The 23,121-nt window shown below is 37.8% G+C and overlaps 1 protein-coding gene and 1 long non-coding RNA gene across 51 annotated transcripts in view; both read left to right on the forward strand.

Annotated features, from left to right (window-relative positions):
• LOC18446494 (protein PAM71, chloroplastic) overlaps window positions 1-21,722 on the forward strand; it is a 42,059-nt gene extending 20,337 nt beyond the window's left edge. For 6 of the 50 annotated variants that reach the window (XM_011629614.3, XM_020674979.2, XM_088864096.1 and 3 more), the window contains exons 4-12: window positions 3,482-3,535; window positions 4,442-4,503; window positions 10,522-10,590; window positions 10,738-10,789; window positions 10,995-11,069; window positions 11,285-11,414; window positions 11,518-11,588; window positions 11,737-11,784; window positions 21,481-21,722. In XM_011629614.3, the coding sequence (XP_011627916.1) occupies window positions 3,482-3,535; window positions 4,442-4,503; window positions 10,522-10,590; window positions 10,738-10,789; window positions 10,995-11,069; window positions 11,285-11,414; window positions 11,518-11,588; window positions 11,737-11,784; window positions 21,481-21,552 (633 nt within the window). In that variant the 3' untranslated portion in view covers window positions 21,553-21,722. Of the gene's footprint in view, window positions 1-3,481; window positions 3,536-4,441; window positions 4,504-5,868; window positions 5,989-10,450; window positions 10,591-10,737; window positions 10,909-10,994; window positions 11,070-11,284; window positions 11,415-11,517; window positions 11,589-11,736; window positions 11,785-17,413; window positions 17,474-20,202; window positions 21,143-21,480 lie in introns of those variants that run through there. The other 44 variants (XM_088864082.1, XM_088864085.1, XM_088864091.1 and 41 more) reach the window with 22 other exon arrangements.
• LOC148782460 (uncharacterized) lies at window positions 9,270-10,309 on the forward strand. The gene is made up of 2 exons (XR_016053584.1): window positions 9,270-9,846; window positions 9,925-10,309. It is a non-coding gene; the product is annotated as an uncharacterized LOC148782460 (long non-coding RNA).
• Window positions 21,723-23,121: the final 1,399 nt, after the last annotated feature.

Raw genomic sequence — 23,121 nt, forward strand, 5'->3', positions numbered from 1 at the left:
GTGCTTCGGTTGGCAAACTTTATCCCAAGGAATGAGGTGGAAATTTTTGGATTCAGCATCCCCTGACCAAAGAAAGTTCCTCATCGACTGTTCTAGACGCCTTGCAACCGCCACTAGGACATAAGATAAACCGGGGAGTTAGCTAGGGTGGCCTTGATGAGCATGGTCCTACCCGTGAAAGAAGGAATCTACCTTTCCACCCTGCTAGGCAGCGGTCAACATTGTCTATAATGTGAGTCCGCTACCTCTTTTTATGTTTTCCTAAGCCCAACGGCAAACCAAGGTAGCTTGTAGGGAGATCTTCCACTTTGCACTCCCAATCTGGAATAAAGGCTCTAGTCTTAAAAGGAGTGAGAGCGACCTCAATCATCTTGGATTTCTCCATATTCACTTTGAAGCCAGTGGCATACTTGAAGCATATGCGAAAGAGGTGCACGTTCTCAATTTCCTACAAAACAACATTTATAAAGACGAGAGTGTCATCGACATACTGTAGGTGGGAAACCGTGGGGCCTCTAGTACTGCTGTTGAAACCAGACAGAAGACCGGACTAGTACATTCGAGAGACAGATTGGCTGAACACCTTCGCAGAGATAGCGAAGAGGAAGGGGGATAGGGGATCCCCTTGCTAGAGACCCTAGAAGATGGGAAGTCGCCCTTTGGTGATCCATTAATGAGACGAAGAAGGGGTGGGAGTAGCAGTCCCTCATCCACTTTCTCCAACGCTCCTCAAACCCCGTCCTAGCCATTGTTTTGTTCAAGATCGACCAATCAACATGGTCATATGCCCTTTCCCAATCAATCTTGAAAATCAGGCCCGGTTTTTTAGCTAGGTGCCTAGAGTGCAAGCATTCATGCGCCACCAAGACCCCGTCAAGGATTTGCCTATCTTTGATGAAGGCACTCTGAGAGAGAGAGAGATCACAAAGGGGAGGACCTCTTTTAAGCCTTGAAGCGAAGACTTTGGAGAGTATCTTGTAGGTGGAGTTGACCAAGCTGATTGGTTGGAAGTCCTTCAGTTTTTCTAGCTCTTCGATTTTTGGGACAAGAGCAATAAAGGTCACATTCATACCTTTGTGGAGGATACCTCGATGGAAGAATTCTTCAAAGAAACTTAGGAGATTGGGCCTAAAAGTTTCCCAGAATAGCTTGATGGGAGCTACTGGGAAGCCGTCTAGGCGTAGTGCTTTGTCTTTACCTAGGTCCGCAATAGCTGCCAAGATCTCTGGTTCAGAGAAGGGTCGTTCCAACTGTTGGACCCAATGAGCAGGAGCTGTGAGGAATTGAATGTTGCCCATCCTAGGTCTGGTAGCCGAGGGGGCAGAGTAAAGATTTTGGAAGAAGGATAGGATGCCTACTTCGATTTCAAGAGGTTGGTCCAAAATAATGGAGATAGAATTGTCGCATCTTCGGTAATTTGTGATTATGTGGAAGAAACCGGTATTATGGTCCCTTGAGTGGAGCCAGTTGACCCTGGACTTTGAAACCAAAAAATCTCTTCCTTTTTGAGGGTTGTGTTGAGTTCTAAGGTTAGATTCAAAGATTGACAAGGTTCGGGATTCCTCAGTAAGGTCTAAGGCTTGGATCGCAACCAGGTGGGTATTCTTGAGATGGGAGAAATTACCTGGGATGGTTTTACTCCAGGCTTTGAGGGGTGCCTTAAGGAGTTGAATTTTTGTTTGCAGCTTCTAGCTTACCCTACTTGAGACGTGTGGGGAGAAGAACTCCCACCACTAGGAGATGAGGGAGGATAGAGGAGCGTCTTCAAGCCAAGAGAGCTCAAATCGAAACGGTCTAGGGTCTCTCGGGGTTAGATAGGGTGTATAGGATTATAGTGCAGTGGTCAAAAGTACGTCTAGATAGCGCTAATGCGTGGGATCCAAGGAAGTCCTCATCTTAGTTTGAGGAGAGTAGGAACCTATCAAGTTTGGAGAGGGTGGGTTGGGCAAAGTGGTCAGCCAGGTGAATTGGTTTCCTTGGAGTGGGATATCTAGAATTTCATTGCGTGAGATGAAATTTGAGAAGTCCAGCATCCCTTGTGAGATGTTGGAGTTAGAGTTTCTTTCAAAGGGCCATCAGTGATATTGAAACCCCCCCCCAACACTAGGAGCAGTGAGGTAAGGTGGCAACTAGGTCTAGCTGGTCCCAAAGCAGGGTTTTTTGTGCCACTGAGTTAGGACCATATATGGCAGTGCATTTCCAGGGGTATCCATTTGTTATCTTGGAGAGGAGGATAGTAATTGAGAAGCCCCTTGTGTGAGAGGACTCGAGAGTATTCTTAGAAGAGTTCCAGATAACCCAGATGCCCCCTTGAGGCCCCTACTGGGGGCAGGGACACCAACTGGCAAGGTCTGCAGCCCTAGACCTGGCGGATCAGTTGAAGGGAGGGGTGTGCTTGTTTTGTTTCAGTTAAAGCTATGATGGTGATTCTTCATCATTGTTAATAGAGCTCTTTTGAATAAATGGCCTAGGTAGTTTAGGATGGAACCAAACAATTTTGAGTTAGGAAATGATTGGGGAATAATGAGTCCTATAGGGTTATTGATGCAGGAAAATTTGAGGAAACAGTAAAATCAGCAAGAAACAAAGCCAAACACGAGCACAATTCAAAGAAACACAGGGTTTCTTCTCCACACCCAAGCTAGGGTTGCAAAAGCCTGAGCTTTTCTTTTTTTAGATCTGGAAAATCACGTGAATGCCTTCTCTAAGGCCCCCATGCACCTTTTTATAATATTATTTAATGTTCTAAGTACAAAAAGGGTCCAAACAAATAATACATTGACCCCTATATCCTAGCTTAAACTTAAAATTCATAATGGCGGTTTTACCATTGTGAACAGTACCAAGAGTAGTACTCCAGAATAGTAGTAACTACAAATAGTAACAAGTGAATGGTAAATAAAAATAAAAAAAACCCTAGAATCCCTGAAAATCATAAAAACCCTAAAACTGAAACTATAATATACATCATTTGAAATTGAAACCTACTGTTACCGAAAACCTTAGAGATGCTTCCCAAAATAAGGAACTTGAACAATCCACGGTAAGTGCTTGCAAAAGGGGAACAAAACTCACAACTGCTGACTCATCTCAGTAGTCTGGTAGTAGAACTGGATAAGGAATACGAATCCTAAACGTTGACAAGGGTGTAGGCTTATATGGGAAGGAAAACGAGGTTCAAAAATAAAAAATAAGAATAATCTTGCCCTCCATCAGTTGTACTCTGAACTCTCTAGGATCAGGAGAGGCGTTTGTTTGTTATCTTAGATTCCCAAGCACTAGAGGTGGATTTAGTAGTGAAAAGAGTGTACTATTTTTCTCAGATTTCCAAGTATGATATGGATCGAGTTGTTATGCATTGCCTTCTCTGTTTCAATTCTGCATCTTTGTAAGTTTAGAGAAGTCTGTTTTTTCTTGTTTTTGAGAAACGGAGCCCATTGATTTTAATCAAGGCACTCATGGCTTTATATATCTGGTGCAGGCCTTCTTGCTGATATTTTTTTCTGAGCTGGGTGATAAAACCTTTTTTATCGCGGTACGAAAAGCCTTTCAGCTTTAGTTTCCGATGCTCTTTATCGATGATGTTAGTGAGAAAATGAACCAGTTTTTTTGCCAAAAACCGTTTCTCTTTATATGAAAATTTGATCTACATTTGGTTGCTTATTTCTTTCGGGTTTTTCCTCATATGCATGCTTTTAGCATGTCAGAGATTCTTTGCCAACTTGCATATATCCTCTCTCATAGAGTGAGTGAATAAATGTATAGGTGTAAAAAGTAGCCGCCCTTTTTGGAAACCAACACTGTGAAACAATGTCAACAATATCTCAGCCATGGACTACCGAGCTTGCTGGCCACAATCTAGTTTGGCTTTTATGATGGGAAACTTTATGACTGATCCCTGATATTTTAAGCTTGACTTGTATTCTGATTATTGTGTGATTGGGCACTAGCTGACTGCTGTGACTGGCTAGGTTGATAGAAGGGGATATCCATTGGTGAAATTTTCCTGTCCTTGACTATTCCATTCACCTTTATCCAGCAACTACTGCATAAATGATTATTCTCCACCTCTTATAATGAAAATTTAGAGATCAATGTCATCTACAAGGATGATGTTGCTAATTCAAAAATGGAATTGCCAGCTTTAAGTTCTTTAGGATGAGTATTTTCATGATTTGCTATATTTTCAATTTTGCTGCAATGCATTCATTAGTGGTCTTATGATGGAGTGAGGATTCATCACTCCATGTAAAAGTTAACTCAGTTTACATTCTTGATAAATTCAGTTTATGGTGCGTTGACTTTGTTTTTCAGTGAGAATAGATTTTGACTTCACATAATGTGTGCATTCTTCATTTTATGAAGAGCTAAAATTAGTTTTGTTTTGTGAGGCTTATGCACCTCCTGTTATTTGTTTTCTAACCTTTATATTCCTTATCAGGCACTCCTTGCAGCCCGGAATTCTGCTGCTATTGTTTTTGTTGGAACATTTGGTGCTCTAGCGTAAGTTGCTCTGTGGCATGACTAATGATTAGGAATTTTTTAACTTCTTATCTGGCATCATTCCTGCATCAATTTTTATTGGTGTTTGAAAATTGGACTTGACCAGCAGGTTTTACTGTTTAGACTTAACTAGAAATATAGAGAGGTGGTCAGAACCAGTGTCTGCTTGTTGAACCACCCAATCAAACTGGTCATATACTTGGGGGTTGAGCTGGTGAATCATTGTGTTGACTGTACTTTGCCTTTTATTTTTAATAATTTTGTTGCATTAATGGACCAGTCCCTATGGGACTTCTCCTGGGAAATCTCCGGTTCGACCGTTGTATCTGGATTTTAAAATGGCCCAGAGCATCTCTTTGTCACTCAGCCACAGTTTTTATGTAGTCTTCATACACCTACTTCATTAATATCATAAAAATTGGGCACATGTAATGAAAGATGATGGGTGGCGCTTACCAGGTGCAAAATAATAGACAAAGGCAAAATTATATGTAGCTGTTTTCTGTGAGTTTTCACAAGAAATCGCGATAATGCATCCTTTATCAGTGTAAGCTGAAAAAAATTTCTATTGAATTGGTACAATTCAGTGCAGTGGTGCTTGTGACTTAAACTGGCCTAGAACACAAAGCAGCTTGTTTCTTAAAAAAGTGCACAGAGAATTCATCATAAAGATTCTGTAGGAATGCATTCTTGAAATCTTCCTGGTAGGCCTGGCCCCATTTTGTTTCTTTTTCAAATTGGTGATATCATATTAATAAGTATAGATAGGTAGTAAAAGTACCCATGAGAAGTGAGTGTAAGTGATGGAGGGAAAAAGTGTTCTTATTTTTTATTTTATTCAATTTCAAATTATGTATATTATAATTTTAGTTTTAGGGTTTCTAGGGATTTTTAATTTTTTAAGAATTTTATAATCTTTTATTTATTTCATGAGTACTATTTACAATTACTATTCATGAGTACTGTTCATAGGGGTAAGACTGTAATTATGAAATTTAAGTTGAAGTTAGGATCTATAAGTTATTTAATCATTGGATGGACGTATAATATCTTTGAACATTGAATTATAATATATAAGAGGTGTGTGGAACCTTGAGAGGGTCAATTCTTCATGATTTTTGAAAATTGAAAGAGAAAAAAGCTTCGACCTTTGGAACCCTAGCTTGGGGTTTGGAGAAGAAACCTAGGTTTCTTCGAATTGTGCTTGTATTTGGCTTGCTTTTTACTGATTTTACTGTTCCATAAACTTTCCCTGCATCAAATTGGTATTAGAGCTTGTGATCTACATATAAGTTATTGTAGCATGTACGGAAGTTACTGTAGTACATACGGAGTTACTGCAACACCACTTTTTTGGTGCCCTAGGTCAACAACAAAGAGGGGAACTTACAGTGGGGTCTCGGGTTTGCTGATTTTGGCCAAAGTTTGGCCAAAGCAATCTAGATCTTGCTGATTTCAACAGTTTTGGTTGATTATTTGCCTAAGGTTTGTGATTTTGGCGAACCCTTGTATACTATTTCAAACAAGCTATTACATAAATCTATGAGTCCATTTAGACCTCTACTAATACTTATAATATTATTTTCAGAAGACTTGTTAATATGCAAACTATGATCGAAATCAAATTCTTTCTGATCACTTTTACCGATTATGCATGTTATATCAGCCATATGAGATTCTCTTTTGGCACCTAAGGCCCCCTGTATGTCTATCAGAACCTCTTGACAGTCCTATTCCCTTCAAACACAACCTTGTGCAAAAACTGGGATTTGACTTACGAGGTAAAACTTACAGGTGTATGGGTTTTAAAAAGGACTCGTACAGTAACTGAATAGACAAATAAAAGAACATAAACGAATTAAAACTGAATTAAAAGAAAATTTACCAGAAACTGAGGCTCTGATACCAATTACCGGAATAGCAACGCAACAAACATAATTCAACAGGACACACAACAACAACAACTCTCATTAATCAAGTAATACTGATTACACAGTAGTAGACTTTAGGATTATAGGACACGAACACATAGAAGCAGATGAAGATGAGAAAGGAGAAGAAAAGAACACTGGTACTTAGTAAAAAAAAAGGATGAAACATAAGAAAAGGTCTGAAATGGACTCTCAGATGTTGTTCTTCAAGACTCGATGTCCAACTTTGAGGCCTTGGTCTCCTTTTATAGCCTGCAGACTCCAAACGCGGATTTCAAATGCGTCCTATATCTTATTTGATTATTGCACGACCTCTGAAAAAGTAGATTCCACCCTCTATTATTGCGCTACCTTTGAAAAAGTAGATTTCATAATTGTACGTTGTCAGAGTAAAAGGTGATTGCTTTGTATGATGCTTCATTATGTTTGCAGTCATAGCGTCCTTTCTGATAGATGCATTGCTTTTTTAGCAAATATCATCTTTCCATCATGTTGCTGATGTTGGCTTCTCCAACACTATCTAGGCTACAATCACTGATATTTTCTTGTCCTTCCATAGCCCAGTAATTGGTTTCAGCTTCATCCATAAACAACTCTTCTGATTCTATAGATAGATCTGATGGTTGATCCTGATTGATCGGTCTTTCACATTTGCTCAAGAAGTCATCTGTTTCTTTGATTTGGCTATCAGTGGAACAATGACTTATGTGTAGATCAGTGACAAAAGGTCTTTTTCCATCACTAATTTTAAAGGAGTGTCTATTCTTTAATTCACATATTTCTTGGCAGAATGATACCATATTTTTTATGGAATAAGTTTTTACATTGATTTCATAGACTTTTATATCTATCACGATCGTGTCTTTGGCGAGTGTTAAATCGTTATTGGTGGTTTCCATTAGATACCAAATGTGGTATGGCTGGAAGAATCTTTCTCTAGATCTCCATCCGATGGTGCTTGAATATGTTTTTGAAATTCAATAATTTCTTTATAAATAAGTGTTGGCCCACAACCTTGACTTTGAGCAAACTGAGAATAGGAAACTTCTCTAGCCTTCTCTTCTTGATTGGACCATGGGCACTGTCTCCTGCCTCTTCCTTGTTTAGGAGGAGCTTCTTTGACTGGCCTCTTGCCTTTATCCATTAGATTAATCTTTCTGATTAATCCGAGTTCATGCTAAGAAAATCTGCAAAGATATTGTTAATTCCTTTGACTAGTTCTACCTTAAAATTGTAATGATTGATTTGATTTGACCATCTAATCCTTCTTGGATTATCTTCACCTTTTTTGTTTGTTAAAAAATCTTTGATAGCTTTATTATCTGTTCTGATAGTAAACTCTTCAGGGGCAAGAAAGATATGAAATCGTTTGATCCCTCTTAGAACTGCGGGAAGTTCTTTTTCGTAAATGATATAATTTTTCTCATTTGGTTTGAATTTTCCAGAATTATCGAAAATGCATTTGCATGTGATAGTAATTATTAATTTATTGGTAAACCAAAAAAATAGTATTAATTCGTAATTATTAATTTATTAAAAATGTTTTTTGCTTTTAACCATAATTATTAATTTATTGGTAAACCAAAAAATAGTATTAATTCGTAATTATTAATTTATTGATAAACCAAAAAATAGCCTTAATTCGTAATTATTATTATATAATATATACAATAAATGGGTCTAGATACCCGCCTAGGTGGCCCAGAGCCCAAACCGCCAATGCCTTTTTGAACATTGCATATACCAATCAACATTGATGCAATAGCTGGCACAACCAAGCAAAGCCTCCTTACAAACTGTTTTCAAAGGAAATTCACAAACAAGTATCTGGCCAAGATTTGGAAAGTTTCTCTGCCCCTTATAATCATGGTCAATTTACAAGACAGAAACCAAATGGCAAAAGAAGACAATCAATCTCCTTAAGAGGTACTAAAATAGGGAATATTAGAAATAGCATCTTGAAAACATTGTTAGTCCTACCAAAGAATATAACAGACAGAATCATTTAGAGATGGGGAATTGAAGTTCAAAATCTACCTTGATTGATAGTGTGTATGTGTAGGGTGGACCTTATGCACATAAAGGTGAAAGTGAGAGTGTGTGGGAGATTGATTGTGATAGTGTTAAAGTAGAATCCTTAAGTTGCTTACTGGTCTCATTTGAACTTGTAGTTTGTGTAAGGATCTTGGTGAGAACAGATGTGAAATGGGTTGGTACTTGTCGATAAGGGTCTACACATAGAAGTTGTAGGTAGTAAGGAATCAGAATTGTATTTATGACAAATGAAGCTGGAGTACCCTGTGATCCAAAAAAACTAAAGAAACGAAAAAAGCTGGTGTCCATAGCAAGTTCCATCTGCTGGAGTTAGTATGTGATGGTCCAATAACCTGCCACAATGATCCCACCACTGTCTTTTCCCCTTCCACTAACAATCTAACGGAAGATGTAGGATGTCACTCAAAATGCAGAAGTCCATGTATAGGTGTGAGGGCTTTTCACAACCGATTTACCTCTAAACATGACTTGCAGGAATCTCCTAAAAGAAAAGAAAAAAGAACACGCAGACACACCCACCCACCCACACACACGCAAAAGAAACTTAAAAGTTTCAAATGCCAAAAGTACTCATGGGATATTAAAGTAAAACAAAATTACAAAATCTCATAAAATGCAATAAATAGGAGAAAAACTGTTTGAACAAATGTGAAAACAAAAATGTCAGAGCACCATTTTATATTAAAAATATATTTTTAAAACAATTTGGGTTTTTGACTTGGGTGTAATTTGCTCAAACCTGGCAATCATTTTGGAAACTTAGTGAACAACTCGTTTCAGATGTGGACATTATTCATCCAAGCAGTTGGCACCATGTTTACTGTTATCCCAATCAGCAAATCCTAACAGTTCGGATGCACTATGCTCAAGTACAGCATTTGTCACGTTATGCCAACCTGTGTGCTTTGCCCGTGGAATCAAAGTAATGGTTTATCCTTCCTGCTAGAGACCCATAGACACCTGAGATTGTATAAAGAGCATGAGACATTGGTGGTTGACTATGCCTACCCGGGATGCCAATGGGTTCTCTTTGCAAGAACAGCTCTTGCTTTAGCCCAAGGTCATATCTTTCCATGTGTGCATGCCATGCAATTGAGTGCTAGACTCATGATGACGGATTCAACTTTGCCACCTCAGAATACCCCGATCCTATGTAGGTTTGACTGTTGAAGGTGAGTCTAATGACGCTATGAGCCCTTCTCCCCGAGTGGGGCTTCAAAAAACTGAGTAAATGGTTATCATGGCTAAATCGCCTTCACCTTTTCCATATTAGCATCCTACCATTGCAAGACCACTAGTTGATACCTTCAGATTCAGCAGTTTCCTTCTAGCATGGGAGAAGTTAACCACCGGAAAGGTAGATGCTTTAAACAGTTGTTGCATTATCACTTGCACTATTGATTTGCTAATTTCTTTGTTGTTTGGTTGATGCAAGGTATGGAAAGTCAAAACACTGTCAGAAGAAGAATGGACGTTTGAGTAAAAGAGAAATACATAACTTTCTCAAGGGTTATGCCATTCATTTCCTCTGTCCTAGGGGTGGCACTGATGTTTTGCAGTTGATAGTAGTAAGGGTAGTAGCTTGTCTTGGGCTTGCAAGCAATTACCCGTCAGATAGATAGCTGATGTTTTTTTTTTTTTGACTTCGTCATAAAAATATTTTTCTAGATGCAACCAATAACGACTTAACTCTACCACGCTAGTCTTTTTCACATATTGTTAGGGATTGATGTCGTTTAACATGTGCTTCAACATGATATAGTCCATGATGTAATCCATTCCTATTGAAAATGAACTTGGTACTTTATATTTTGGTGGGCTAATCTGGGCAAGATCATACATACTTCTATTATTCCTGAGCTTCCTCTTTTACTCTTTTACCTCTTTTCTTCATTTAATGGCTTGCATACACATGTACAATAATTTGCTTGCTTTTTGGTAAGATTTCGTTTGCATTATAGTTGCCTACTTCTGGCCTGCCTCCATAGCAAGAATCTCAGTGAAAAGCTTCATATCTCCTTTCCTCTCTCAGAGCTATGACTATCATATCTGTCTTTCTTGGCCGCACCTTCCATTACATTGATGGTATCCTTCCATTCAGGTATTGCTCGAATTCTTGATTAGTTATATATCATGACTCCGTTCTTATCTATCCAGTTTTGTTTGAGCATTTTCCAGTTTTCTTTGCATGGCCTATCTTCTTTGCACTTACTTCATACAAGGTTCTGAAGCCATCTTATATGCGCAGATTGGGTGAGACAGAGTTGCCCATTGATGACATTTTGGCAGTTTGCCTCTTGGTAACCTTCAGCTCCCTTAGTTTGTGAAGTTCTTAACTCCTGGAAAATTTCCCATGCTTGCGTCTTCGTCATAGTTATGTGCATGGGATCGTGTTTAAACTTAATGCAATTTTTAAGTGGTACGTTCAACAGTTCAAGTCGTTTGTCAAATTCTACAGAGATTTTACCAATTTGTATATTTTTTTATGTGACTATTGCATTTCAGGTCTATTTTGGGTTTTCCACTCTGCGCGAGGCCATTTCAAGTGATAGCATGAAAACTAAGGACGAACAAGAAGAGGTTAAGAATACAAATTTCTTCTGATTTTCTATTCTGAATACCTTGCTCTCGCCTTGATATTAAAGCCCTTACATAATTCAGTCAAACATTTTTCATTAAAAGTTATATCAGCCCATAATATAGAGTAGAATGATATGTTGTCCATCATATTCTGGGATAGAACATCATATTTCATGTAACAATTTCGTCCAACTTGCTTTTTGAACATGAAACAGGCAGAGCTAGCAGTTTCAGAATTCTCAAGAGACGGTGCTGGTATTGTGGCAGCTGCAAATACTGCCTTTGGCACATTCTTTTTAGTTTTTGTTGCAGAATGGGGTGATAAATCATTTTTCTCCACAATAGGTTAGTAGGCTGCATCTTTTTAACCTATGAATTTCTGATCATACATGTGTATAATCAGACTATTTATATTCTGGTCCTCAGTTTATCATTATATCTTTGGCAGCACTTGCGGCCGCTTCTTCTCCCCTCGGAGTTGTCTTTGGAGCATTGGCTGGTCATGCTGCTGCAACTTTGGTAACATTAAATCTTGATTTTGCTGTGTAGTCCATTCCCTAGAGCAACTGAATCTTGTTATGTTCTTCATTTTAAGTTTGTGATTATGCAAGACTTTTCATAACTGCTAATAAATTGGTGAATATTTGTCACTTCCACTTGTGTGCAGCTTGCTGTTCTGGGGGGTTCTTTGTTGGGGACTTTTTTATCCGAGAAGGTGAGTAGCAGGTCTATAATGGATGGTACTTATATGTGGTCTTATGCAATGAAGTCCGTAAGGATTTTTAGTGCACAAATTCAAACATTTTCTTTTCTAAATTTTTTAGTTATAAGTTCTAGTATGCTTATTGTTGTGAATATTATGGCCCCACACTGCAACTAAGGAAATCTCGTATGATGGAGCATGCAATGATAAGGTACATTGACTAAGAATCCTCACATTCTTGGAAACTCAGTATGTACAAAAATAGCTGTAACCTACATGCATGCCAACCAGTATTGTAAATTCCACATAGTTATATGTGTAATATATATGGGGCACATTGGCCCGTGATTTAAATAATGAGATATACGTCCATATTATTTACTCAATCATTGTGCTTGAATGTGTTTTTCCTCTCTTCTTTCTCAAACTCAGAATAGGGCTCGAAACCCTAGGATGTCTGTTATTTTTCTGCAATCCTAGAGTCAATATTCCATATCCTTCTCGCCCACAGAACCATAGAAAGGGGAAAATTTTCAAGCTTTGGAAACTAGTTATCAATTCCTTGGGAAGAGACTTGGGGTTCGTGCTAGAGAGAGAGGGGAAGAATATCAGAAATCAAGCACAACATTTCCTTGGGTAAGTAGTCAACCTAACCACATCCAGGTGAAAACTACAATTAGGTTAGATGAACCAAACTACTTAGAATGGTCCCAGTCTGCCAAAATATTCATAGGAAGCCGAAAGGCCACTATAGGGGGATAAAGTTCAACCGTCCACTTTGAAGATCAGCCCTTGTAACAATTTTCAAGCAAATTAAATGTGGGTATGAAAAGATCAAATTATGCCCCACTTTCTCTCGTCGAAAAGGAGAAACTAAAATGCTGCATTGTGACAAGAGGAGACACCTGAGATCACTGCTTGGACTTGTATCCACACTTTAGATTGAAACGAAGGACTGCATGTGCCAATATAATATTAACTGAGGGGGAGGAGACTCTTGCGAACAACCCACTGTATTCAATTCCAGAGATTAGGCAATCAAAGATATACTTCACCAATTGGCTGCGCTCAATTCCTCATGTAGCTCTAAGTTACTAGTAGAGCAGCCAGGTACATATGCATCTGCAAATAAGGTCTCCTAGTCCACTTCTTTTACATCCTTGATCATTGATTCAAGGGCTATTGATCATAGGACCAGTAAGAAAGTTGGTTTTTGTCCTTTTTTACTATTTCTAGTGAAGTTAAACTTGTTGATGGATCCTGACTAGTTCCTTTGGGAGTGCAACATAGAAGCTTTCATCATCCTTGTCCTTGCCCTTTGTAATATATGTACCTTATTTTCCTTCCAAGCTTCTCGTTGTTAGCATCCTGGCAGAACAACTAAACTGAGTATAACTTCTATATATCTCATTGTGTTTTTAGGACTCGATGATGAGGAAGACGATAAGTGGCGGTTGTGAGGACAATGGGTTTTACCTGTTCAACATGGGATGTAGTTATATTGCTCTTAATTTTGAGTCTAACACTGAAGAGCAAGTACTCTTGTGCCAAACCCACCTAGGCTACATGTCCCTAAAATCCTTAAAATTATTGTTTCCCAATAACTTTGTTTCTTTTCGTCTTCAAAAAACTCTAGGGGCCCCTAGGCTACCGGCTTAGTTGCGCCCAGCGCCCAGGCGCCAGCTTGGCGCCTAGAACCTTAGGTGCCCTAAGGTGAAAAGTTGCATTTATGTCTTGTTAATTTTGTATTTTTTTTCACTTTTATGTATTCTAAGTAACTTTTTCCATGCAACCATATATGCATGAATGTTCCAACATGTTCAAAACTTCAAATCATTGAAAATTGAGTGAAAAAACTAAAAAACATAACAAGTCCATGGTGTATTAACCTCCAACTATCTAATCCAAATTAAGTATGTCGTACTCCATATTGACACATGAGCACGATCACAACTAGACAAGATGAAAAAAAAATATATCTAAGATGTTCTTTCGATTCCCAGGATCCCAGAATCAATAGATTTGGAGGCTTAGATTCCATTTTTTTTCACTTTGGGGTTTAGAATACCCCCAATAGCCTTTTATGAAAAAATTGTGAGTCTAAAATTGACTTTGTTCTAAAAAAAGGGCCCAGTACCTGGGTGCTTGGCACCCTCCTGGGCTTCATGAGCGGGCACCCACGTATTGGCACCCAGGGAGGGCACCTAGTTCTAGGTGTGCGCTTTAAGGTCCTCTAGGTGCCTAGGTGCCATGCAGATGTTCTTTAAAATAATGGCTGTTCACATTGTTTCTCAGTTACAATGTGAGATCTGCCAATTGAGAAGATGACTGTAGTACGGTTGCTAGAATAGATGGAGTGCCTCTGTGAATTTGTGTGTTCCTTGACCCGATGGATCCAATTCCCATTGGATAATATTTAGATATGTTTTTTTTTTGAATTATGGAACATTAAATAGTATTTATATTCAGATTTCAGGACGATAGTTTATTTTATCGAAAAGCATTTTTAGATACCTATAAATTGATTTTCCAGGTTTCTGCAAATACGAAGCTATTTTAAAAATAGATAGAGAGCTATAAAAATCACATTATTTTGTTATGAAATTAATAAGGGTTAGTGGGGGCCCATTTGGAATAGGCCCCACCCATATTTCGACCCGGACGTTTTCGAGATGCCCCTAAGAACCAACAAATGGCAAGTGCTTTTCCTTGTGTAGATCCTATTTCAATGGGAACTTGATGAGTCGATCCGCCTACACGTCTTGCTTTTACTGCTATATCGGGAGTTACTCCACGTATTGCTTGACGTAAAACAGATAGTGGATTTGTTTCTGTCTTTTGTTGAATCTTTTTCAATGCTCGATAGATAATTTGATAAGCCAACGATTTTCTTCCGTGTTTCATAATCGTTTGGGCCCACCTTAATGGGGCATGGGGCCCACATGGGACCCACATAGCCTCTACGCCTCACCTGTTTGTTCTCTCTCTCTCTTGGCTTGTTGTGCAAGGCTTTAGAAGAAGTCCAAGGCTATGAAAAATATTTAGTAAATTTTGTTGAGAGCGATAGGATTGATTGATTCAAATTTTAGTAAGATGTTCCATAACGGCATAACCATAACTTGAGATTTTTTTGAAAACTATATTATATTTCCTCGAATCGAATATTTGAAGGGATCGGGTCAAGGAAATTGGGGGATAATGGTTCCAAAACCTTTACTTTAATCATCTGATTTAGGGATTGGGTGATTGAGATTTCTTCATCCCACAAATCTCCTCAGATCGACGATCAAAATTAATCTCAATTCTCGAAAGATGGCAAACCCTACACCCCATAAACCCTAACTTGTGTTTATAAGTACCGGGGGTGGCCTTTATACAAATGTCTAGATCCCTTTCTCTCTCTCTCAACTCTCTTAGAGTGGCACACTCTCTCCACTTTTCTTTCTAATCTCACTTTACCCAATCATTCATTTTTTTTTATTCATCATTTTAGCTTTTTCTCAATTGATTGGGGTCGGTTACATGAATCCTGGTTTTCCATTCTGCTATATTAAAATCCATATCCTCAGTGAGGCCATTAGTCCTCATATCTTTTCAGATTACTTCCAACCATGTCCTTTGGGCCTACCCCTTGCCCTTTTCAGTCTTTCCACTTGAACTGACTCGCACCTCATACGTGCTGTATTTGGTTGGCACCACATATGGCCAGCCCATCTAAGTCTATTCTCTTTTATTTTATCGTCTATAGTGCCACGCCTAAATTCTCTCGAATAGATTCATTTCGAATTCTATCACTGCTTGTCTTGCCACTCATCCATTTAAACATCCTCATCTCTGCTACACTCATTTATGGGTAGGGTATATTGTTTTTTTCCACCCAACATTCCCCTCGAAAGAGCAAAGTTGGTTTCACCGTTGTCTTATAAAACTTGCCCTTTAGCCTCATTGGTATGCGACGATCACATAAAATTCCAGTTGCACATCTCCACTTCGCCCACCTAGCTCTAATTTTGTGTGCCACATCTTCCTCGATCTCTCTATTTTTCTGAAATATCGACTCAAGATATCGGAAGTGCGGTCTTTTTTGTATTTCTTGGCCGTCAAGCGTAACTACTTCCTCGTCTCTACTCCTATTATTACTAAACTTGCATTCCATATACTCTATCTTTGTCTAACTAATTTTAAAACCTTTGGATTCTAGAACATCCCTCCAAAGTTCTAACTTTGTGTTGACCATTTAGAGTCTCATCAATCAAAACTATGTCATCTGTGAACAACATGCACCACGGTGCCTAGTTAAGTCGTCTATAACTAAGACAGAGGTACGGGCTCAATGCTGACCCTTGATGTAGATCTAATGTCCTTGAAAACTCACTTGCCTCTCCACGAGTTGTTCAGACACTAGTTAGCGATCCATCGTACATATCTCTCACGAAGTTGATGTAGTGTCTAGAGACACCTTTCTTTTTCAACACCCGCCAAATCAAATCTCGAGGTACTCTATCATAAGCTTTCTCTAGATCAATGAAGACCATATGGAAGTCTTTTTCCTTCGCCCAAAATTTCTCAATCAGTTGCGTAAGTAGGAAAATAGCCTCAATTGTTCACCTTCCTAGCATAAAACCAAATTGGTTTTCAGATATACTCGTTTCATGTCTTAGTTGTTGCTCAATGACTCTCTTTCATAGTATGGCTCATAATCTTGATCCCTCGATAGTTTGTACAATTCTGTATGTCTCCTTTGTTCTTGTAAATATGTAACACAATACTTTTCCTCCAATCATTTGACATTTTCTTTGTGCTCAACATCTTGTTGAACATCTTCGTCAGCCAGTCAATGCTCATGCACTTTCAAATCTCTATCGGGATATCATCTGGTCCTAAAGCTTTTCTTATCTTCATCCTTTTTAAAGCTTCTTCCACTTCCGATATCTTAATCCTACGAATGTATCTATGACTTCAGTCATCATTGGTATCAACAATCCTTTCTACCTCCCATTGCATTCGTTATTTAATAAAATAAAAAAGGGAAAAAGAGGGTGCGATGCCCAAGGCATGATGAAAGGGGTGGCATGCCTCAAGAAAACCCTAGATGAAGAGAACAATCTCCCATTGTGATGTGATGGCTTGTGCTCTCATGCTATTAGGGTTTGCCAAGCCTTCTCATAGAGTGAGACAATTTGAAGAGACCTCGATCCTGTGCCATTGGTGTGCTGCTCTTGAGTGGGGTGTAACAAGTTCTTGGGGTGACCCTTGTCAAGGTAATGTGTATTTTTATGGATTTATGTTTCTTGATGCATTCTTCTATGTTGTGTTTTGATGTTAATTGAGCAAAAAGGTTTTTATGGCATGCAAGTGATAATTTTATATTGTATTAGGGTTTAATTTTATGAATTAAATATGTATTTTAGATACTTGCAGGCATTCTAGACTCGATATAAGTAAAAGAAAGGAGAAATTTTAACTGCATATACTTGGCTAGATCACATATTCCACCTTTCATTAGTATTAGATCTGGTTCTCTTGCTGCCATAATTCTTTTGTTTTTTCTATTTTTATTGTTTTTGAATCTGAAACTTGGGATCCAATGGTTTTGTGGTCAAAGTCACGCACCTCAGAAAGAATTGTTATTTTGATTTAGGCACTGAAAAGCACTCTGCAAATTAGGGTTTTGGCTCATTGATATGGACCATAGGATGAGGTACTTTTCTTGGGCATATCATATTTTTATTTTGTGGTTTTGAGAGTAGTATCTCCCTACAAAATTTAAGTCGGAGATTATGTGGGCATTGAGAGTTATGCACTCATCATTAAAAGGTCCTAGTTCTAATCCAACAGAATTCAGGAATTATGTACTCCTTTTCTTGGCATTTTTTATCCAATAATTAGTATTATTTTTGGAGGGGATCTGATTGTTGTTCACCCATTTTTAAGTCTACTTTGAAACAAAAGAAAATTGATGGAGAGAGCTCTTGTGGTTTGGGAGATATGGTTTCTTTATTGAAAGGTGCTCAATTCTGTTTTCTACAATGTGGGTTGTTTGTGTAACGTCAGTGTCTCTGTTTTGTATTCATATTTAACAGAATGATTTGGGGCCCACTGAGTTTTTATATTGTGATATTGAGTCTAGTTTCAAACAAAAATGTTGAAAGGCTCCATCTAGATAGAGAGAAGGTAATTTTATTGGAGAGTGGTCATCTTGAATTTTTACAGCATGATCTGTTTTATGACATAATATTATTTGGGGCTCGCACCACGTGGTTATAATTTAGTTTTGAGTCTAGTTTTCAACAAAAACATTTGAGTGAGAAATCCTATGTTTATTGAGAGAAAAGACCATTTTATTGAAGGGTGGTCATCCCGAGTATCAGCGGTGTGAATTAAAAAGTGACGTGAATGTCATAATTCATAGACCCATGAACTAGTATGCTTTTGGGTTCTTCATTGAGTATTTTCAGTGTTTGTGTTCATTTTTAGACACAAATCGTCGGAGAGAAATTCTTTGTAACTTGAGAGAAATTGTGATTTTTCTACAATGCTCATCCTCTGTTCTGCAGTAAGTCCAAAAGTGTGACATGTGAAGTCACTAATTTGTACTTCCATAGAATGGAAGGTTTTAAGGCTCATTCTAAGTTTTGTTACTTTGTTACAATAATACTTTATGGTAATAAAATTTCAGAGAGAAATCATGCAAAATTGGGGAATTATGAAACCCTATGTGGAGGCTCCTCCGTCAGGACACTGCAGAAAATCCAAGAATTACATGACGTACTTGTGAAGTGCATCTTGGTTTCTCTTTATTTTAGACAATCAAGGGACTTGTAGAGAGACTTGGAAGCAACCTAAATCCCCAAGATCAGTGGAAAAGTCAAGGGTGTTACTTCTGAAGTGATGGCACGGATAGGAAAACTTCCTCATTATAATGTAGGGAAAATCCGAAGGGCGAAAATTAGAAGCTTCTCTGTGCAGATGATAACCAAAAGTGATTCTTCATTACTCGTGAGACCTGGTTCCAAGGCTACAACGTTCATCAACAAGCAAAGCAAGGATCAAGGGAGGCCCGGTACTGCACACTGTGGCTTAAGGGGTCAAAAGTTATAAAATCTATCCCACTTCACATGGTTAGGGTATATAGGGAAAGATAATTCAATAACTAAAAGAGCCATATGAGTCTCACTTGACCTTTATTTTTTCTTTTTTAGTTATGTCTTGGCTGTTTTGAGTATAAGGGCATCAGTTGATAGATGCTACAAGCATGAAAGATCCGGTTCTAGATACCCTTAAATATATATACCTTCTTATAATTGTGTGAGCTGCTTAAGGTAGTAAACATAAGGTATGTGATTTTAGTGATTTGATCAAGGTACATAGCCTATGTATCAAGTACTAGAGATGGGAATGGCTCATTCAAACGTAGCACAAAGAAATGATGCACGCTTTTTGTATGCCTCGATATATTTTTTGTGTTGTATGTCCTCCTAGTATTGTCCTCTGACGCAGCATGCTGGATGAGATAAGGATTTCATCGTAGGCTCTCCGTGTTGCTCAGCAAGTGCGTATTTTCTTTGGATCTCAGGTTTTTGATAACCATCTACATTTTGGGTCCTACTTTGTTTTGGAGAAATCATAGATCGACTTTTATGACTCATCTCTAAATGGATAGGACATGCTTGGTGAAATTAAATTGAATGCGATAAAAAATGATTTTTAAAAAAGATTAAATCCTTTTTCTGAAAAAGAATTGGATAAAACAAAGGACCTTTGGTGTTGAGAAAGCTAGATTGATAGGTCATGTTCTGAATGACCCTACAGTCTTGCGAGGTCCACTTAGTTTGTGAAAATCATGCCAAACTGCCAATTTTTGTTTCTTAAAAACATTTCTAATGAAATTATTCTAAGTCAAGAGTCTTGTTAGAAGGGAAAACATTGAGTCTTGAAATTGTTTTTATAAGATGGGAGATGTGTCACTCATAAGAGCATTGTGATTGCATCGGTTTTAGGTACCGATGTATATTGACTCATGTTTTCATATAAATATTAATTACCTTTTTGAGACCTGTTTGTTAGGATGCCGATTTTGTTTAGCTTCCTTGACATATGTTGTGTGGATGAGACCACTTGGTTTGTAAAGGGTTACAACCAAGAGGCAAGTGTGTTTGAACCTTTGTTGTTGGGGAAACGTTTGAACCTTGTTGTTGGGCAAAAGTTATTTTTGCATGAAGCTTGTTGAACAAGCTCATGGCATGCACATGAGGGCATTGAGATATGACATGGTATATGTGTTTTTTTGTTTGAGTGGGAGTTGCTGCAGTCACACAACTACTTTTAGATGTTTGGATATTCAGTTATACAGGTATTCCGTTATGAACTGTCTAAGGGATCTAGATGACTTAATACCTTAGTGGGAATGCCTGCTTATGCTTGGTGCAGCTGGAACATCATACTATGACGTTGTCTACTATAGAACCAAGATATGTGGTCAGCTTGTCAAGTTGCAAAAGAAGCGCATGGTTGAAAAACTTCCTCAGGCTATTGAGGACAACCCCATGCGATGAGGGTACGTGAAGATCTGCTACCACAACAAGGTCTGTAATTTGCTTTAGTGAAAGGTCATGACCATACAAGAAGACCAAGGACCTCAAGATGGACTACTGCCACAATCGGGACGAAATCTGAGTACCAGAAATATAGGCTTTGTATCTTCCACAAAAGCTGTGATAGTGAATCCTTGATGAAAGGATCGGTGGCGAAAGAGGTCGCCAAAATATGTACAATGTAATGTGCATGAGAGGGTAAGTGAGATATGCTTGAGAGATATTGTAAGGCCTTCGAAGGATAAGTGGGAGGTCTTGGCGTTATGTGCCTATTTAAAGGCTTTATGAGAGCATGTAAAACTATGACTGTAGTAATGTGATAACTCTAGTGGGAGTATGGTATGGTGGGACCAAAGGATTGCAATTCAGATAGACCAAAGGAGGCATTTCGATGCCGTGACTCACCTGGGCTTTAACGAGCTTGGTCAGGGTTCATAGCTAAAACACCGTAGCCCTGGGCAATTGTGGAGCATTTACAGGGTTATCTTATGATGAGGTTGGAATGATGCCTAGGGTGTTGGCCAAGGGACCCTTGTGTGCGGTTGGCTAGCTTGAGGGGTGCCAAAATCCTCATCATTGGCATCGCATGGCATATACACTATATAGTTGTTCAAGAAGCTGCCCATTGGGGTATGCATACATGTGCGGAAGAGATGACCTCCATGCATCATTGCGATTGTGTGTGAAGGTCTGTGTAACCTATACTTGTGTTTTTGTTCCTATCATATGACAGCTTCTCTATGAGCTTATTTATCTGACGAGTCATTTCATTCTCACTCTTCTATTTGATGATAAAATGTGGAAATCTCCTTGGGCATTCTAATAGTCATCCAATATTTATGGATTCATGAGCATCATATCTGTGTGCACGTGCACAAGTGTCTGCATGTGTGTGGGTGTGTGCATGCATCGTTTGTCTGTGTTGCATGTGCATGTGTGCATGCAGACGTACGTGCGTGTGCGCATGCATGTGTGAAAAGATGACTTAATAGAGCTTTTTCATTGATATTATTCGCATGCTTATCTGTAATTGTGTTTATTGCATGCACAAATCTGATTCCTAGGACTTGTAAGTCGTGAAATGTGAAGTGTGACAGATTTGTTGTTTGAGCAGGTCATTGCCTTCACCGGAGGATCTCTCTTTCTTGCGTTTGCTTTGGTCACATTAATCGATATATTGACTTAACTTTTGGATATTTGCTACTCCAAGATAAATGTTAACCCAAGAACAATGTGAAACCTCAAATTTCTCTTGTTTTCTTAGAAACTAAAGGGCTTTCATGTGTGGTTATACCTTGAAATTTCATTTCTCCTCGTGCCTACGTATCGCAATAATAGAAATTTCATTTCTGTTCATCTGCCCAAACATTCAGCAAGCAATTACCTTTAGAGAGTACATCTACCCCCATATATCATCGCCCCATACATTAACCAAGTGACTACCTTTAGGGCCCCTTTGGTTACTAGGATTTGGATTTTCAGGTGCCACTTTTTCTTGAAAACGCGACCCAATTATGTTTGTTTCACTTGGAATCGACATTGCTGTTAGAATTGAGATTTTTGTGGATTCCAAAATACTCATTTTAAGCCTAAATTTTTGAAATGTCAATTCTACCAAAATAGGTGGAATTGACATTTTATGGAAACGATCTATTTTTCTCATGGACCTGTCACTATGTCAAAATTTAAAAAGAAAATATATTAAAATTTTAAAGAAAGAAACTATATCAAATTTTAAAGAGAGCACACGAAATTGTTTTGAGAGAAAATACATGAAATTTGTTAAGAGTGAAACTATCTCAAATTTTTAGAGAGAGAAACTATTTCAAATTTTTAGAGAGAGAAATTATTTCAAATTTAAAGTTTTAGAAAGAGCATCTTAAAATTTTAGAGGCAGAGAGTATCTTAATATTTGAGATAGATTAAATTTTAGAGAGAGGAATTACTTGAATTTTTTATAGAGAAATATGTTAAACTTTTAGAGAGTGAAATTATATCAAATTTTAAGTTTTGGAGAGTATATTAAAATTTTAGATATAGAAACTATATCAAATTTTAGGAAGAGAAATTATTTGAAAATATTTAGATGGAGAAACTATCTTAAATTTGAAGTTTTAGAGAGAGACTATCAAATTGTCGGTAGAGCATAAGAATTTTTAGAGAGAGACTTTAAAAAATTTTTGATAGAGAAACTATCTCAAATTTTAAATCTAAGAGAGAAAAGTAGCGTATTAGAATTTTAGGGAGAGTAACTATATCATATTTTTGAAAGAGAACTACTTGAAAGTTTTTAGAGAAAGAAACTATCTCAATTTTTTTTTAGCTATATCAGATTTTAAGTTTTAGAGAGAGAAAGTATCTCAAAATTTTATAGAGAGAAAATATATTGAATTTTAGAGAGAAGAGTATCTAAATTTTTTAGAGAGAAACTATCTCAAAATTTTTAGAGAGAAACTACTTCAAAGTTTAAGTTTTTGAAAGGGAATGTATATTAAATTTTTTGATAATAAACTATATTAAAATTTAGAGAAATTATCTCAAATTTTTTAGAAGGATAGACTTCCAAATTTTGAGTTTTACGAGGAGAAAGTATATCAAAATGTATTACCAAACAATGGACATGAAAATGATTGTAAAGAATCAATGAATTTTATATTGTATATCCAAACATGAGATTTGAGGAATCGGTGACAATGTGTGAGAGAGAGGATTTACATTTCTAGAAGAAAGATATTCGGCAATCCAAATAATGAAT

This window comes from Amborella trichopoda, chromosome 4 (genome assembly GCF_054954075.1).
Source record: "Amborella trichopoda isolate Santa Cruz 75 chromosome 4, AtrichopodaSantaCruz75HAP2 v2.0, whole genome shotgun sequence".
In the NCBI taxonomy this organism is placed as follows: Eukaryota; Viridiplantae; Streptophyta; class Magnoliopsida; order Amborellales; family Amborellaceae; genus Amborella; species Amborella trichopoda.